At 42.0% G+C, this 19,328-nt stretch overlaps 1 protein-coding gene across 1 annotated transcript in view; it reads left to right on the forward strand.

Moving 5' to 3' along the window:
- The first annotated feature begins 6,778 nt into the window (after nucleotides 1-6,778).
- DTWD2 (DTW motif tRNA-uridine aminocarboxypropyltransferase 2) overlaps nucleotides 6,779-19,328 on the forward strand; it is a 95,659-nt gene continuing 83,109 nt past the window's right edge. The window contains 3 exon segments of the mRNA XM_037029263.1: nucleotides 6,779-6,828; nucleotides 10,126-10,288; nucleotides 18,738-18,943. Coding sequence (XP_036885158.1) covers nucleotides 6,779-6,828; nucleotides 10,126-10,288; nucleotides 18,738-18,943 — 419 coding nt within the window.

Below are 19,328 nucleotides of genomic sequence, written 5' to 3' on the forward strand. Positions count from 1 at the left end.
CTGGTGTAGCTGAGTGGATTGAGAATGGGCCTGTGAAGCAAAGAATTTCTGGTTCAATTCCCAGTCAGAGCACATGCCTGGGTTGTGAGCCAGGTCCCCAGTGGGGGACACATGAGAGGCAACCACACATTGATGTTTGAGAAACATCCCAATCTTTCTCCCATCCCCTCTCTCTAATAAATAAATAAAATATTTTTAAAAATCTAATTAAAAAAATAAAAATACTATTCTTCTAGAACACTTACATTGGTTTGGGTCTTTCTAAAAAGACATTGCATATATGTGCATTAAAGTTCACTTAAGTGTTGCTTAAGGGAAAAAAGATGATAGGGCCACTTTATATTATATATTTTTGATTAAACATCTTTTTCCCCTCTGGAATCTACTCAAAACACAGTCAAGTGCCAGGTAGCATGGAACACCTTGGGACTTCTTAGAAATGCAGATTATTGACTCTACTACATACCTGCTCAATCATCATCACATTTAACCAGATATTCTGATGATATGAACACACATTAAAGTTTTGAGAAGCACTGTTCCAGAAGAGGTCATTGATAAATCATAGCCTAGCCACCTTTTTATACATAAAGTTTTATTGAAACACAGCTACTCCGTTCATTGTTTTCTATGATTACTTTTCCACTACAACAGCAGAGTTCACGGGAAGAAATACTTTATAGTTGGCAAGCCTAAAGTACTTATCATAGGGTCATTTAAGAAAAAGTTTGCCAACCCTGTTCTAGAACATATCTTAACATTTTCACTTCCCATGATCCTACTTTCCTCAAACTGCCTCTCTTTTCTCCTAGTATCTCACTAGCATTTTATTTTTAAAAACATTTTATTCTCCAATTACAGTTGACGTATATTATATTAGTTTCTGTTGCACACCCCAGTAACCAGACATATAACTTACTATGTGATCATCCTGATAAATCTAGTACCCACCCGACATCACATATAGATATTAGAATATTATTGACTACATTTCCTGTGCTATACTTTACATCCATATGACTATTCTCTAACAGCTAATCTGTACCTCTTAATTCCTTCCCCTTCTTCACCCATCCTCCAAGTCTCCCTCCCATCTGGCAAAATGGTCAAAATTTTCTCTGTATCTATAAGTCTGTTTCTGTTCTGCTTGCTTGCTTACTTTGTTTTTTAGATTCAATTGTTTTTAGATATATATTTATTGACATTTTATTTTTCATATATTTTCTCCTCCTCCTCCTTCTCCTTCTTAAAGAAAACCCTTTGCCCTGGCTGGTGTGGCTCAGTGGATTGAGTGCTGGTCTGTGAACCAAAGGGTTGCTGGTTCGATTCCCAGTCAGAACACATGCCTGGGTTGTGGGCTGGATCCCCAGTGAGGGGGCGTGTGAGAGGCAACCACACGTTGATGTTTGTCTCCTTCTCTTTTTTCCTTCCTTCCCCTCTCTCTAAACACAAACAAATAAAATCTTTAAACAAAACAAATAAGAAGACCCTTTAACATTTCATGTAGTACTAGTTTGGTGGTGATGAACTCCTTTTGCTTTTTCTTGTCTGGGAAGCTTTTCAATATGTCTTAGTGACAGCTTTGCTGGGTGGAGGAATCTTGATTATAGGTCTTTTCAACACTTTGAATATTTTTTGACAATCCCTTCTGGCCAGCAGAGTTTTTCTTAAGAGATCATCTGATAGTCTTACGGAAGCTCCATTGTAGGTAACTAACTGCTCTTCTCTTGCTCCTTTTAAGATTATTTCTTTGTTTTTAACTTTTGCTGTTTAATTATGTTGTGTCTTATTATGGGCCTTTCTGGGTTAATTTTGTTTGGGCCTCTCTGTGCTTTCTGTACTTGTGTGTCTTTTCCTTCACCAAGCTAGGGAAGTTTTCTGCCATTCTTTTTTCAAATAGGTTTTCAAGGCCTTGTTCTCTCTCTCTCTTTTCCTTCTGGCTTCCCCATTGTGCGACTATTGATATACTTGATGTTGTCCCAGAGGCTCCTTATACTATCCTCATTATTTTTGTATTTTTTAAATGTTTGCTGTTCTTGTTAGGTGTTTTTCTTTTTTCCTTATATTCCAAATTGCTGATTTTATATTCTGCTTCATCTACTCTATTGTTGATTACCTGTAAATTATTCTTAATTTCAGTTAGTGCATCCTTTATCTCTGACTAGTTATTTTTTATGGTTTTCATCTCCTTTTTTATGCTGTTGGTGCTCTCACTAAGTTCACTGAGCATCCTTATAACCAGTGTTTCAAACTCTACATCTACTATATTGCTTATCTCTATTTTGTTTAATTCTTTTTCTGGAGTTTTGTTCTGTCCTTCCATTTGGGACATGTTTCTTTGTCTCCTCATTTTGGCAGCCCCCCTTCTTTGTTTTCATGTATTAGGTCACACTACTTATTTTCCCAGCCTTGGCAGTGTGGCCTAATGTAAAGGTGTCCTCTATGACCCCGTGGCACAACCTTCCCATTCACCTCAGCTGGGCACTGCAGGTGTGCTTCCCTTTCCTTGTGTGGGCTTTGTACAGCCTCCTTAGGTAGCTGAACTTTGATTACTGTTGGCATGTCAGTTGGAGAGATTTATCCCTTGTCTGATCAGCTGCAAGTGCTGCCTGCAAAAACCGTGGAGGATCAGCTGTGCAGGGGCCCACTCCATTGAGCAGGACTTACTTCACTGGGGCTCTGGTTTCCACCTGAGTCTACCTATTGAGTGTGTTGCTCAGGGAGGTGGTTTGGTTGCTGGCTGCAACCACCTCCATAAGCCTTGATCTGGTCAGAAGCAGTCTGCTGGGCGTGCTGGCTTTGGGGCCTCCTGGGAGCTGCAATCCAAGGTCAGCCACTGCCTATGTTGTGCCTGGGTCCACCCAGCATGAGATACAAAGTGATCTGCAGATGGCTACTACCACTGCTGCACTTGGATGTGTCCAGGAGAAGCTAAGCTGCAAACCACCAGCTATTGCTGAAGCTGGGACTGGGGCCGCTTAGTGAGAGGTACGGGGCATGCGAAGGCCAGATGCTGCTTGTTTGAGAGATTTTAGGAAAGTCTGAAGCATGAGGCAAATCAGGTCATTTGTATGGAAAAGCCACTGGAAACAGATTGGGTGGGCCCTCAAGTTGGGTGGGGCAGGGTCTCATGGAATTACCATGGTGGGGCAAACTGTAATAAGCAGATTGATGGAGTCTTATACATGTCACCCAGAAGAAGAACATAGCCTCTGCCAGCACTTCTGTCTGGGAGAAAGCTTTCTCTCCAGCTCTCTCTCTGACACCAGATGATTCAGCTCCTCTCCATGTAGCCTTGGTGCCTTTCAAGCTGCCGCTCCAATGCTGGAGCTCAGCGGGAGAAAATCTAAGTAAGTCCATGTATAGGCTCTTTAGTGGAATGTTTGGGACTTCAGAAGCCCTTTTTCTCACTCCGCCTCAATCCCCACTGGTTTTTCCAGCCATAAGTTATGGGGACTTCTCTTTCTGGCACTGGAACCTGGGTTGGGGGTCCTAGTGTGGGACTTTGAACCCTTGCTCCTCAGGGCGACCTCTGCAGCTGAGATAACCCTCCAGATTTTTATCCACTACACAGACTCATTCCCAGTATCTACCCCTTCCACCCGTCTTAATGTGGCTTCTTCTTTATACCCTTAGGGGTAGCACTTCTGTTGAGCTAGATTTCAGGTGGTTCTGAATGATGGTTGTTCTGGAGTGCAGATGTGTTTTGCTGTGGTTGTGGGAGGATTCGAGTACCACATTTGTCTACTGCATTTGTCTGCACTGGCCTCTTGACCAGAATTTTACCACCACTTTGATGTAAAGGGGAAGTCAGTTTGCTCTTTGTTTTCAGAGCCATGCTTCATTAAATACAAAACCAAAACAAAGCACAAAGACCCTGGCCTAGTGATTCAGTTGGTGAGAGTGTCATCCTGTAGACCAAAAGGTTAGGTTTAGGTTTTTTGATTCTTGGTCAGGCAGGACACATACCTAGGCTGTAGGTTCAATCCCTGATCAGGGTGTGTGTGAGAGGCAACTGATTAATGTTTCCTTCTCACATTGATCTCTCTCTCTCTCTCTCCCCCTTCCTCTTTCTCTAAAAGTAACAAACATATCCTTGGATTGGTATTAAAACATAAAAAAGTAATATAAACACTCACAGACCCTAGGTGATGATATATCTTGCCTCTCCTTTTCCCTCAACCTCCAAACTTTCAAACATGTGCTACTTATATCAGGGTGACCTGCAACCTTTTCACCGACTACATTTACCCCATGGCTTTGTTGCCATTTCATAAAACTCAATGATAATTGTTACATGTAATTATGAAACAAATTTTTGGGATCATATATTTTCTTAATACCAATTAGCAACATTTTGTTTTTGCTCTTTACTAGGATATTAAAGAGATTTAATGTAGAATACTTTAGAATTCTACCATACTTTCAGTTGTATAACTCATCAATATCCATTATGTGCTCATAGATTTCCACTTTAGTTGTAAATATTATATTGCTAACTAATTTTATACCTCAACCCCATCACTCTAATACATCCTTCATGTTGCTAACCAAGTTATAAAACAAATAACATACTTATATAATTATATTATAGGTGAGATCATATTATTACTATTTCCAAAAAATTTTCTTTTTTTAAAATTTTATTTATTTATCTTTAGAGGGGAAGAGAAGAAGAGGAGAGAAATATCAATGTATGTTTGCCTCTCGTGAGTCCCCTGCTGGGAACTGGCCTGCAACCCAGGCATGTGCCTTGACTGGGAATCGAACCGTGATCCTGTGGTTCACAGGCCTACGCTCAATCCACTGAGCTACACCAGTCAGGGCTATTTCCAAAAACTTTTCAAAGCTCCTCATTGTATCTAGAAGACCAAATTTTTGTAAAAGTATTCAAGACCATCTATAATTTGAATTGTTTTACAGATTTAACATTCACTGTAACCTTCTGCATCGACTATTATCTGCCCAAGTATCTTTGGCAGGCAGCCAACTTACTCTTGATTCACCTTAGCCATGATGAAGCCATAAAACACCTAGGCATCTTATCTCCCTTAACAGGGAAGCCTAATAAGGTAAATGGAACAGATGGCCCATACTACGCCACAATACTGATGGATTTGTCAAATACAAATAAGAATGAACTTCCTCTTGCCTGTCCCTGCAATTCATTGTATTCTAGATCTCACTCTAGGAGTAATATCATCAGAAAAGCTCCCCAAGTTTGTGTCTCTCTGCTTGTTTGATAGCAGGCAGGGTTAAGGATGGAAAGTCAAAGAATTGCTAATAAGAAACAACATTAGAATGTTCTCAAGTCAGGCCTGTGTAGTCAGAGCTGGGCTGACTTCCAAGACACATTAGTGAGGGTGAGTATTATTTTTCTTCTAATTTGAGGTCATGTTATCTGGTATTTCCTATCCCCATAGGCAAACAATGGTTTTACTCACCAAGTGACCCAATGCAGAGTAGAGGTCTCATGGAGGAGAAGCAGAGCAAGCAAACCTGAGAGGAGTTGAAGGCTTTTGTGAGCTAGTTAAGTTTGCCATTGCTGGAAGGAGAGTGCTCCATAAATACCTAAAATATGGTGGCGTCTGGCAGAAAGTTCTGGTCTTTCTTATAGCAAATTCTCAGTTATTCTGAGCTCCTAGAGAAAGCAGAGACCTCCCCATTTATCTCTTTCTGTCTTTTATTCCTGTCCACATCCACTCATGTGAGGTGGCCTATAGAACAAATCACAACACACAGTGGGGTGACTGGCAGTAAGGACAGAAAAGAGACCACATGGGTGCATAAGTGTTAGTTCCCATGTCCTAGCCATGGGTGTGCTTCCATGATAAACGGTGTCCCACAGGTCTCCTGGGAGGTGAGGCATTTGGGGGGACTCTTGCAGCAATTCCCTGTGGAGGCCTATTACCCCCCACACCCATCCCCTGTCCCCAGTGATGACTGGAACAGAATCTCTCCCTTTAGTCATAAGCATGTTGGAGCGGTTAAGGAAGCTCACATGACTTTAAAACAGGATAGCACACCTTGATTTTATCACAGGGGTGTGAATCACAGTGTATCCACATTTAATATCTGAACCGGGAGGGTTGGGCCATCAGCGCACACAGGCTGACCCCAGTTAGGTGCACCGAGCCTTCTCTCCCCAAGTGCTGAGGTCCAGCTGGGTCTGCCTACTCACTGGAACTGGAACTCAGGCTGAATTAGCATCTCCCTCCACCCCACACAGAGGGCTGAGAGCTGCTTTTCACTTGCTTATGCTTACTTTTCAGAGAAGAAATTTGGTCTCTACCTAGGAAATGGACAAAAAACTAAAAACATAAAAGAAAAATAGATTTATTTGCAAAAATGAACATTTTCTGAACTGAAATCCATGGTGCTGCAGGTCTGCAGGCTGGGCCCAGGAACTCTGTCTTTCTTCCACTTAACCTCTGTGTCTGTTCGAATTCAATTATTTTCTCCCTGCAAACTTTGGATGGAGCTAGCAATGGATGTGCTGCCCTTATCGGACTGAATTCCATAGTCTGTCCTCCCACCACTGAACAGCAGAGGTTGAGGGGCCACTGTTTAAGTCTGTGAGAACATTAAGTTTGGAGCCTGGTTCTGTCTCAGCACCTGTGGGGGTGACCTCAGCATCAGCGTGGCACAGAGCCGTGCTGGCCTGGCGGTGTGTTCTGTGTGGGCCCAGCTCACACCATCAGCACATCTTCCCTGGCCCTTCAGCTAGAAGCTCTGGTTTCTCTCAGAATCTGAGATTCCTCTCCTCCCCAAGCCAACCATGCGCTGTGTTGAAGACTCACATATATTGGTGGTTTTCAGGGCAAAGCGGTAAGATAAAAAAAAAAAAGAAAGAAAAAGAAGCAGGATTTCCCCCAAATTGTGGTGCATAGGGGCCCATTTTCCCAGGTCTTTGCCAGAGACAAGATTTTTCTTGGCATTTTAGGAGCTTATGCCCAGACCATGGGTGTAGCTTCAGGGTAGGAGCAGGGCCAGGACAGGAGAAGAGGGAAGGGTCCCTGGCAGTCCCCCATTCTGGTTCCTACAGTACCCTCATCCAGTCCTCTCTACGTCATTCCCATCCTGTCCATGGAGCAGTGTTGAGACTCACCACCTTTAGGGCAAAGCTGAGATCAATGAGGGAAAACCAGAAAAAGCTTCCCATTGTGATGGTCGTTCATCCAGTTCTGACTCCCTGCCCCAGTTGCTTGCTGCTGCCTCCTGTCCAGAGTGCACAGTTACCAGCCTTTTGTACTTAGTTTCAAGCTCGTTGTTGGCTTCAGTAGGGGGATGGCTGGCTGTGAATCTGCTCTATCTTGGTGGTTGCGGAATGATGTGTTCTCTTTTTTGAAGAAGAAGAAAGGGAAGGAAGTAGACTTTCTTTATAAATAAACAGTGAGTTCTTTCCTCCTAGTCCTTTGAAGCACTATGTTAGCTGGCATGGGGCACTTTCTATTCTTTTCTCTGGATATTCTTCCTGAAGAAGGTGAGCAGAGTTTACTGCACAGATACAGGGTCCAGTGGGTGGGCGTGCTGTCCTGGGTTCCAAGATGCACAGTGTGCAAAATAAATTCAAGGTGGATAAAAGACTTAAATATAAGCCATGACACCATTAAAGTCCTAGAGGAAAACATTGGCAGGAAAATCTCAGATATTTCATGCAGCAACGTTTTTACTGATATGTCCCCTAGAGCAAGAAATATAAAGGAAAGAATAAACAAATGGAATCTCATCAAAATAAAAAGCTTCAACACAGCTAAATAAAACAGTATTAAGATAAAAAGAGAACCAACTGTTTGGGAAAAAATATTTGCCAATGATACCTCAGACAAAGTTTTAATCTCCAAAATATACAAAGAACTTACTTGACTCCACTCTAAGAAGACAAACAACCCAATTAAAAAATGGGCAAAGGACTTGAACAGACACTTCTCCAAGGAGGACATACAGAGGATCCAGAGACATATGAAAAGATGCTCAAGATTGCTAGCCATCAGAGAGATGCAAATTAAAACCACAATGAGATACGACTTTACTCCGGTCAGAATGGCCATCATAAACAAAGCAACAAACAAGTGTTGGAGAGGTTGTGGGGAAAAGGGCCAGTGAACTAGGGCTCACTGTTGGTGGGATTGCAGACTGGTACACCCACTATGGAAAACAGTATGGAACTTTCTAAGAAAAGTAAAAATGAACGTGCGTTTTGACCCAGCAATTCCACTATTAGGAGTATATCCTAAGAACCCTGAAACACCAATCCAAAAGAACCTATGCACCCCAATGTTCATAGCAGCACAATTTACAATAGCTAAGAGTTGGAAGCAACGTAGATGCCCATCAGTAAATGAATGGATCCAAAAACTATGGTACATATACACAATGGAATTCTATGCAGCAGAAAGAAAGAAGGAGCTACTACCCTTTGCAATATCATGGATGGAACTGGAAAGCATTATGCTAAGTGAAATAAGCCAGGTGGTGAAAGACAAATACCACATGATCTCACCTTTAACAGGAACCTAAACAACAAAACAAACAAGCAAGCAAAATATGACCAAAGACACTGAAATTCAGAACAGGCTGACGGGGACCAGAGGGGAGAGAATTTCATGGGAAAAGGGGAAGGATTCACAGAAACTAGTATAAAGGACACGTGGAGAACAACTAAGGGGAGTGGAAATGGGAGGGAGGTGGGGAGCATGTGGGGGTGGGCTGGGATGGGAGTGGGGGATGGAAAACTGTACTTGAACAATAATTAAATAAAAAAAAGACTCAGTGTTCATGCTATTCTGTATTTCTGAGTCTCTAGGTCCTTGTCGTGTGATTCAGGTTTGGCTAAATGTGGAACCAGCCGTGAGTGGCTCCTTCTGGGCCTTCCCGATATCGCCTGTTTGTCTGTCCTACAAACTGTTGGTCTGTGCTCATTGCCAGTTGAATGTAGAGGGTCAGCTGTCCTCCAAGGCCCTTGATGGAGCCACATGTAGGCAAGGAGGCTCTGGGTCTCTGAGTCACTGTGTGGAGTGGATGAGCCACGGTGGCTCCCTAGCCCATTTGATGGGACACAAGGAACAAGTAGATTTCACTGGGTTCAGACACTGAAAAGCATGTTATGACAGTTTGATGTTAATATCCTTATGGACATAGTCTTTGAAGGGTAATTAGAATCTGCCTGGCTCGACCACTGAGTATGTGTCAGACTTTTTGATGAGTCACTTTCTGTCTCTCATCTTCTTTAAGCCCATAACGTTTCTTTTCTCTACTTGCAGACATGCTGAAAGATAAATTGAAGCCATTGCTGGCAGGAGAGAACATATAAAGACAAGGTGTTATTATCACCATGATACTGAGCACCATTCTTCCAAGTACACAGAGAAAAATTATTAATCATCCCTTACCTTTAACAGAAAGTCAGTATTATTTTTGCAGTGTGACCTGCAAATAATTGAAAAGCACAGGCTTATGCCAACAGTGCCATCTTCCCTCTGATCATCCTTGAATAGTGTCACTCACGGGCACTGTGACTGAGGCAGCCAACAGGACCCATCCAAAAAGCTGAGAAGGTTTTTTATATCCTTGGTTAGATTTATTCCTAGGAATTTTTTAATATAATTGCAAATGAAATTGTTTTTTTAGTTTTCCTTTCAGATACTTCATTATTGATGTATAAATATGCAACTGATTCTGGATATTCATTTTGTATCCTGATACTTTACTGAAATCATTTATCAGATCTAGTAGCTTTTTGGTGGAACCTTTAGGATTTTCTACATACAGTGTCATGTCATCTGCAAAGAAAGACAGCTTTACTTCTTCCTTTTTAATAGGGTGCATTCTATTTCTTGTTCTTGTCTAATTGCTGTGGCTAGAACTTCCAGTGCTATGTTAAATATCAATGGTGAAGGTAGGCTGTCTTGTTCCTGATCTTAAGATAAATGCTTTCAGCCCATTGAGTATGATATTGGTTGGGGTTTGTCATGTACAGCCTTTATTACATTGAGGTATATTCCCTCTATTCCCACTTTGCTGAGAGTTTTTACCATAAACAGGTGCTTGATTTTATCAAATGCTTTTTCTGCATCTATTGATGCAATCATGTGGTTTTTAATTCTTCCTTATGTTTATGTTTAGGATTTGCCTTCTGCTCCCTGTGTCCCCCACAGGCCAGGCCAGTTCTGTGGCCTCCGGTGGCCAGTTGATGCACGGTACACCTGACACCTCATCTCATGTTCACCTGCCTGGTGTTGCTTCCAGTGATGTTGAGGACTCCCATCCAGGGGCTGTGATGACCTTGGTGATCTTACATCCTCAAGTTCTTATTCATTTTTTACTTGGGGATCAGGAATCATGGCCATTGGATGTAGAGGCAGCCAGGATGCTGTTGGTCATGTCTGCAGGCTTGTGTGCAGAATAGGTAGTGTGGGACAGTACCCTCGCTGCCGTCCCCTACAAGCTGGCTCCCTGCCCACTGTCTCTTCCTGGACAGCAGGTCCCCTCCCTGTCCTCTTTGAGGTTCTGGGGACAGTTTCAGAGAGAGAGGGATGTCGGCTGTCTGCACGGTCTCCCTGGGATCAGGAAAGCATTGGAATAAGGAGAGACAGACTGGCTGCCACAGAGGAGGGCTGCTTCTCCCCGGGCAATGCTTCTGTCAGGAGACACCAGCAAACCAGACAGCAGTTCTGCAGAGAGAGGGGTTTTGCCTTCCAACGATGAAATTGTGAAAACTAAGCATCAGTGTGTGCTCTGTTGAGAAAACGTAAATAAAACTGCTCTCTGCAGAGTGTGTCTATTTTATGAGTTCTGAGCCATGTGAGCATGTACAGAAAGTGGGAATGAGCATGTACAGAAAGTGGGCACAGTGACAGATGTCAGGCATCCAGTTTGCTCACTGAGGTTTCAGCTGCTGCTACAAAGACCCACACAGAACAGCAGCTGTCGGCTGCCCCTGTGGTGTTACTGGAAATAATTTCTTCACAATTGTTTCATGATATTGGTCTATTCAGGTCATCTATTTTTTTCTAGTGTCAAATTTTGAAATTAAAATTTTCAGAAAATCACCAGGAAACCAGCAGTCTTGATAGATTGAATTAATATAGAATATACAACGTAAAGATAGCCCAGTGCCTACTTAGTTGGTCTTTGTAACTAGTGTCTTTGACTTCTAGAACTGCTTATGCCAATTTAGCGTTTTGTATACAGAGAAACACAAACATCTTTTTGCTAATCATTCCAATTTATAAATTCTCAAACAACTCCTAACGATGGGACCTTCGCCAAATTACTTAATCTCTGTATGCCTTGGGTTTCTTCTTTGTAAAGTAGAGATAACCTTGATGTTCATTTTGTAGGGTTATTGCTGAGATGATATGAGCTACTGCAAGGAAAGTGCTTATTAGATAGTGCCTGACAAATGAAAAGTTTTCAATGAATATGATATTTCCTAAAACTAATTAAATTATTAATAAACCATTCATTGGATAATATTTTTCTAGACTAAATAATTTACCCACCAACTTCTTGGTAGTATTATTCATTCTAGTTGTAATTATTCTGTATCATATTTTTCCTATTTAATTTTAGTGTTTACTTATTGCCTCATTTCAACATTTGCAGAATTTAAGATTAAAAAAAGAATGAAGAAAACAGGGGAAAGGAGACTGGTAGTCACAATAAATAACTGCTGTGGTGAAAACATTCCCCAAAATAGGATGGTCATATAGTTAAAAAAATTATATTTTTATATCTATCTGTAAGCTAACAAAGACAAAGACTGATTAATTTTAAAAGACAGAGGAGAGAATTCTTGATTATACTCTTTTCTTATAATAAATATCATTACTCTAGATAAAGTGCAATGGTTTTTAACTTTGGTTCTCAACTGGACTAGCTTAGGATGACAGAGTATGCTTCATTCGGTGTGAAGTAGAACATAGAGCTTTATCAACTAATTAAGAATGTTCCCAAGAGGATTTTAATCACCCAATGATTGAGAACAAGGCGGGTATGGAAAACTCACTAAATTTAAAGTCAGGAGGCTTGAATTTTATACCTTGCTATTTTTGTCTCTTTTGGCCTCAGTTTCCTCACCTGTAAAAAATGGGATCTTAAACAGAGCAGTGGTTTTCAACTCAAGCTGCAAAGTAGAATTTCAGTGAGCTTTGACAAGTAGTGACCCTGGGGGGAGGGGAGCACCCTCTGCGCAGGTGCTGATTTAATTGGCTTACTGTGGGGCTCCTCAGGGGACCCCAGTGTACACTAGGCTGGACAAATAATGTGTCAGATAATCTTTAAGTTTCATTCCTGTTCCAAAACTAGTTGTTTATAATAATAGAGCTAATTTTTATTTCATTTAAATAGATTAAATTAAAAAGTTTCCCAGTCCCCTGAATTGTATTCTTTAAAATTTTTATTTACTTATTTTTAGAGACTGGGGGAGAGAGGAAGAGAGGGAGAGAAACATGGATGTGGGAGAGAAACATCAATCTGTTACCTGTTGCGAGGCCCCAACTGGGGACCTGGCCTGCAACCCAGGCATGTGCCCTGACTGGGAATTGAACCACTGGCCCTTTGGTTTGTGGGACAACACCCAACTCACTGAGCCATATCAGCCAGGGCATTTTTTAAAATTTTAATTATTTAAATTGCAGTGGGGATATTCACATCAAAATGTAAAAATAAATGTCCCCTTTTACAATATTATTTGGTAGTAAGTACCAAATAAGAAAGGAAGTCTAAGAAAAGTCTAACAAACAAGTCTAAGAAAAGAAGATACTTTAAAAGATAATCAGGTAAGTAGAGGTTCAAAATTCTATGTGTAGATAAGGGATAATGAATTTCCAAGTTAATTAAACCTAGAATTTTGAGAAAATATTACAGCAAAACAGCACAGCCATGAAATACAAAAATTAAAATATATCCCCGAGCATACCTATGGAGAGAAAACAAGGGATTTTTTTTTATATAGAGTTGGTGTTAAGAAAGATAATGAAAGAAAGGAAAAAAAAGCATCATACCAATGGTATTACTAATGAAGAAATGGCACAGGTGGCCTGGGAGACACCCGTGTGAAAGACATGAATTGTGAAGGAAGGCTCTGCCTTGAGAAAAAAAAAAACCCAATCCCTTCACTGGAGTTAGAGGGAACAACAGTTGGCTCGGGGGTTCGGGGATTGAGGAAGAGGCCATCACCTCTTTATCATCGACAGGTCATGTAAGAAGAGTTTATGTCAGAACAATCCTCAGGGAACATGCACTAAATATGAGGATCGCTGTGCTCACTACCAATTCACATAAAAAAAGATCAGAAATACATCCTTAAGAAAAGGTAGCTCAAGAAATTGAAGAAATGGAGTTTAGAGAAACCATTTCCTCCTTACTTTACTTGACATTTTAGACCACTCTAGGCTTTGATGTCTAGCTGTTAATGTTCTATACTCTTCTTCCCCCAAAATGCAGTTCACATGGCTGGTGTGCAGAAGGTTTGTCAGACACAGGAAAAACATACCTCCTGAGAAACCTCCGTCCCGGCACCTGATATAAATGTCAATACTAGTTTGGGCACATATGTACAGTTTTTCATGTGAATTGTATATGGATCTGCTACCTTAACTTGAGATGTACAAATGTGGAAGGCGAGACTGTGGCCCTCATGACCTGCACGCCCTGATCTTATGCCTGTGACTGACTGTGTTACTTGATGCAGCAAAAAGGAATGAAGGTTGCTGATGGAATTAAGTTGCTAGTCACTTAACAAAAATAGGGGAATTATCCTGGATTATTTGAGTGGAAATGGAAGTAGAACATGAAGTCAGAGACATGTGACTAAGGGGGAGAGGCGGGAGATATTCAGATCAAGAGAGGGACTCAACCTACCCTTGCTGCCTTTGAGGATGTAGCGTGGGGACCATTCGCCAGACGGAGTTCAGAGTATGCCATCCCAAACAAACACTGTTCTGGCATATTGATTATTTTTGCGTTAAAGGCTCTTGGAACAGAGTGAATACAAGGAAAACACTTTGACCTTCCTTATTTTTCTTAAGAGCAGGAGATGAAATACCTATGTGAAAGTTGTCCTTCCTACACCATAAGAAATATGCATTCTAATTGTCAAGGCCAGGAAGTTGAGATCAAGAGAATTCTACACAAAGAGACCTTGTTAAAATAATTCTTATCTTCCTTTAGCCTGTCCACATAGTTGAGTCACGTTTACACCATTGTCTGTCTTTGTTATACCTAATATCAAAGCAAATTGGCTTCATAATTTCTTTAGGTCTTCATGCCTTATGAAGGCTCTCATGTCATGAAAAGCTTGCATTAAATAAATGCGTATGCTCTCCTTCTGTTGATTTATATTATGTCAATTTAATTATCAGGCTCAGCCAAAAGGGACCCTACGAGGTTTAATAAAGATAATGATTTGCCTTCCCTGAAAGTCAAGGAACATGGTTGTCCTCTAGAAGCTGGGAACAGCTCTCTGCTGATAGCCAGCAAGTAAATAGCAACCACAAGGAACTGAATTCCGCCAACAGCTTGAATGATGAGTGAGGAAATGGATTCTCCCTCAGGGCCTCTAAAGGAATTAGGCCTGCTTCAGCCTAGATTTTAGTCCTACGAGATCCATGTCAAATTACTGACATTCAGAACTGGAAGGTAATAAATGTGTATTGCTTTGAGCCACTAAATTTGTTAAAGGAGCAATAACAACTAATAAAGCAAGAAATGTTTTATCTATTTCACTTAAATGAAAGTTTATCCAATACTGAGTTTTATTCTGTTGGGCTGGCCAAGTATTCAGTCTCAGACACTATCCAGGCCCTTTCCTCTACCAGTGACATGCAAGTCCCCAAAGATCTTACTGTGTCCTGTGTTAACCTACTAAAAATAAAAGGCCAAAGTGAAAGGCAACACACATTTATTCGAGATCCCAAACAATAGCTATTCAGGAGGCACTGATTTAGGCAGAAACTTACATAGTGTACCTATTAGGAGGGTATTTATGAGAAAGAGAAGGAGAACAAATATAGGAATAGAAGGAATTTCTATAGGTGCAGATAAATTAACATAGTGATGCTAATTCTAAAGGCGTACTTTTCTTTTCTTTCTTTCTCCCTTCCTTTCTTCCATCCTCACCAAAGGACATTTTTTCATCACTTTTTGAGAGAGAAGTAGGGAGAGAGAGAGAAACATGGATGTGAGAGAGAGACATAGATTGGTTGCCTCCCATATGTACCCGGACTGGGTATTTTATGTGCCCAGACCAGGGATTGAAACTGCAGCCTGGGTATGTACCCTGACCAGGAATCAAACCCACAACTTTGGCTTATGGGGCGACTTTCTAACCAATTGAGGAACACTGGCCAGGGCTAAAGTTCTTTAATTTTCAGTTCTGCAGTCGTAATGTCTGCTTTCTTGTTATCTTTGCAAACAGTTGTTTGGGATACAGTGGTACTTGAGGCCCAGTCCAGAGGTTATTTGGCCCAGTTTTTTTTAAATCGGTGGAAGTGGGGTTCTTGCAGTGTCTAAATGAAAAGAATTTTCTGAGAATGTGGCTCTGTGGTATTGTTTAATGATGATGTACAATTAAGGGAGTTCCCCTCCTGGCTTCCCAATGTCTCATCTCCGTCCGTCTAATTACAGAGAAAGTGCAATTTTGTGTTTAGTAGGGGCAGAGTGAAGGCCACTGCCCAGAGTTTATGCTCCATATTAATGTATAGTGCATTTCAGCATCCAACTAGTTTAGTGTGTGTTTCCAGGAGTAGGCCATTGCTGTAGGCTAAGTAGGCTACAGGAGAGAACAGGTGCATGTACCATGTGAGTGTGGGCCACAAGCGAGAGAGAGCTTATTTGTTCCCACCAGGGCTTGGGTTTGTGATGAGCCAGGTGCTTTCTTGAAATGACCAATCAGCTTTCTAAGTTGGGCTTTGGGCTCCATCCACCCTCTAGTTAGATGGATAGGCCTCTTTCATCCAGCACCTCCACCTGTACCGTCCAATAATCAGGTACTGCAGGGGTGGAGGGAGGAGCATTAATCTCCTTGGCAGTGCAATGCTCTAATCCCCTGGGGTGTGAAGCTGTAGCTTCTTAGTTAGCAAGCAAACAGGCTTACGATTCCCAGTTTATTAAACTCTATGTCTAGTTCCCTTTGCTCCCTTTTTCTAGCTACATATCAACAGTAGCACTTTAAATATTCCAAAAGTTTGAGGAGTAAGATATGCAAGGCAGTTTCTCTGGGATAGCAGCTCTGATTCCATTTAAAAGTGGCTGTTGTTTTTTTAATTATCAGAGAATTTAAATTTTTTAAATTTAAGTTATTTTATTGTTGTTCAATTACAGTTGTCAGGATTTTCTCCCCACCCCTTCTTCCACCCCCTCCAAACCCACCTCCCTCCCTTCCTTCCTCCCGCCCCCTTGGTTTTGTCCATGCGTCCTTTATAGTAGTTCCTGAAAACCCTTATTTTTCACAGCTAAAACGTCAGGAGAGCTGTTCAGACTTTCTATTATCATTTGCTACCCATGAGATGCTACTGTCTCTGCCATCCTGGTCCCATGTATTCTAGTGGTAGCAGCAGTGTCTTCGCAATGCTGGGAAACCTGGGGTCTAGGGCACCACAGGGGTGGGGTTTGGGTTTTCCTTTGTCTCCTTCCCTGTTAGGAAAAATCTTCCCTTTAGCAATTTTTCCATTTACCTCAATGGCACTTATCAATCCCCTCCCGTAATCAGCACCCCCACCCCCACCCCCACAACATACACATACACAGATACACACTCAGGCTTGATATTCTAATCAGTTTTACGATCCAAACTCTCCTGAGACAAAGAATCATAATGATCTGGTTACCTACTAGGAGTTGGAAGATAAACAAAACATAGATCAACATCTCAATACATTGTTTCGCATCATTGCTGTGTTGAGAAGTTGGTTGCATTCCTTCGAGGATCTTTTACCCCCTTCTTGGTATCTTGGCATTTCCCAGAGGTTAGGTCGCTGATGGTCTTTATCCATATTTCATGGTCTGTCTCAGGCTGGTAACCTCACATAAAGTAGTTCTGGCTGGGTGGGAAATACATTTCCTCAGGCTTTCAAGGTCAGAGTTCGTATACCTAAATATTGAGCTAATTTCTTGCTTTCCACAAGGAAAATGCCCTTTTATTTCCTTCTCAACCTTAGGTGTATCCCTCCTGCATGGGAGTTTTCTTTGATTCTGGTCAACCTCTGGGAAAATGGGTTACACAGAAACAAGAATGGAGCAGGGGACCACTTATGTGCCTATGGTAAAATCCTAGGCAAGAGGTGATGGGGCTTGACCCAGGGCAGAAATGATACATGGTTGGATTTTGAATACTTTCCAGGGTAGAGCCAGTGATCTGACATGGGGTGTTAAAGTCAAATATAAGAGGGCTTATTTGGGAGTCCAGAGGGACCATAAGAGACTTAACAGAACATTCCACATCTTGAAACTAGAAACGAGAGATTAAAAGTTGTCACCTGAGAATCAAATTCTGGTGGTTAAAAAGTTGGTTCTTCGACCTAAATCTGCAGCCAATGTTTCTTTATTTTCTGATTCATCTCCCTCTTTATTGTCCCTGGGTTTTGCTTATTTTTCAATTCCCGCTGGTGTAAGTGTCAGTTCCTTCTCCCACCCTACATCCATCGCCTGTGGATATTTCAGCCTTTTCCTACCTCTCCCTTACAGTAGTCCAAAAGAAATCATGGGTGCTGTTTGCAGGGGAAAAGAATGCAAGATAGTTGAAAACAGTAGCCCTGTATTCTATTCACAAGCTTAATTTAAGATAACTGAGAACCTAACAGTGAAGCTAACACTTTAAGAAATACAGTACTCCTCTATTACTGTTACTGGTAAATCTACTTTATTGGTATCAGTAACACAAAGTATTACTGAATGAAAAGAAGCAATTTTGGGAAAGTAGAATTTCTGCTTTCATTCTAAGATGGGCTTCATTTTGGCTTTACAAATCTGTAGGCTATACTTCTATTACCCAGGAGCTGTACAAACTTGGACAAGATAGTTCTCTTTCTGCGGCTCTTTTCTCTTCATTCATAAAATCCCTGCCCTCCATTTGCCCCCTGTTCTTAGAGGCCTCGGAAAATTTAAAACCTCATTGAGCAGATATTTGGTGTCTACTGTATAACAGTGTGCTTGATGCTAGGAGAAACATAAAGAAGTCCAAGATACAGGACACAAGTTTCTGCCCTTCTAGAGCAAGAATGTGGCACGAGACAAGGGTGAATTCAGTTTTCAGTAGGTACAGCCTCTCTTGTATTGGCCTTTAGCTATTAACTAGTGTCATCAGTTGCTGCAACTGCTGTGCCCACTCACCCAGCTAATTCTTAAAGTGCTATCCTAAGGTGGAAACTGGAGAATTGTATTTTATTTTCACTTTTAAATAAGTGAAAGACATTAAGGCAGTTCATTGCTACCTGCAGCATTTCAGAGGGTAACCATTTATATGTCCCACCCACATTAACCTATTTTCGACTGCTCACCAGGCCAACCCTCACATCCTGATCTGATTGTAGGTGAAAGTCCCACTGGCGGATGACCAATAGGCTCGTTCCTTCTATGCTGTGGGGCGGGACTTCGAGCACAAACTCCAGGGACCCGCCCCTGTACGTGGCAGGCTTGCGTGCGCCTTTCTGTGATAAAGGTTTCATCCGCTTATGGCGCCCTCTGGTGGCAGCGAGTGTCTGTGTTACAGGTGGAGCGGAGTGACTGCCACGTAGCCTTGGAGAGAAGCTCGAACAACCACGGACCTCTTCGAGTGGCCGCAGCCACCAGGTCACAGACGCCTTAAAGAGGAGGATCAGAGGGAGAGCAACGCAGCACCGGTGGTGGCTGCCCTGGGCGGAGAAGCATACGGCGCCAGTGCGGACTGGCAGGACCTGCCTTTGGAGCCCCATGAGGGCACGTCTGAGTGCAGCAGCTGCACGTGACCCACTGGCGGTGGGGCGGCGCCTCAGGCCAGGGGCTGCGAGGCTGCGGCGCCCCCTTCCGGGAGGCGGCTGCTGCGGCTCTGACCCGGAGGAGTGCTGGCTTTGGCATCTTTGTGCTTATGGTCGCGGGCCGGCTGGTTGACCTTGCTATCACTGTGAAATAGTTGTCACAGTTCTTTAAGAAGCCGTTTATCTAGGTTCGCTATTATTTAACCTTTCCGCGAGACTCTGAGCATGCTTAAGTGACAGCCGTCACTTTCCACGAGACTTAAAAAAACAATGAGAAGATTGAGACAGTCAAAGTGGCTACTGGAGTAGTTAAGATTGTATTCAGAATTATGAATTCACTCAGAAATATTTATGGAGCACCTGCTGTGTGCC

The sequence above is a fragment of the Sturnira hondurensis genome, unplaced genomic scaffold, assembly GCF_014824575.4.
Source record: "Sturnira hondurensis isolate 20B ecotype Veracruz unplaced genomic scaffold, ASM1482457v3 Scaffold0001509, whole genome shotgun sequence".
NCBI classification, from domain to species: Eukaryota; Metazoa; Chordata; class Mammalia; order Chiroptera; family Phyllostomidae; genus Sturnira; species Sturnira hondurensis.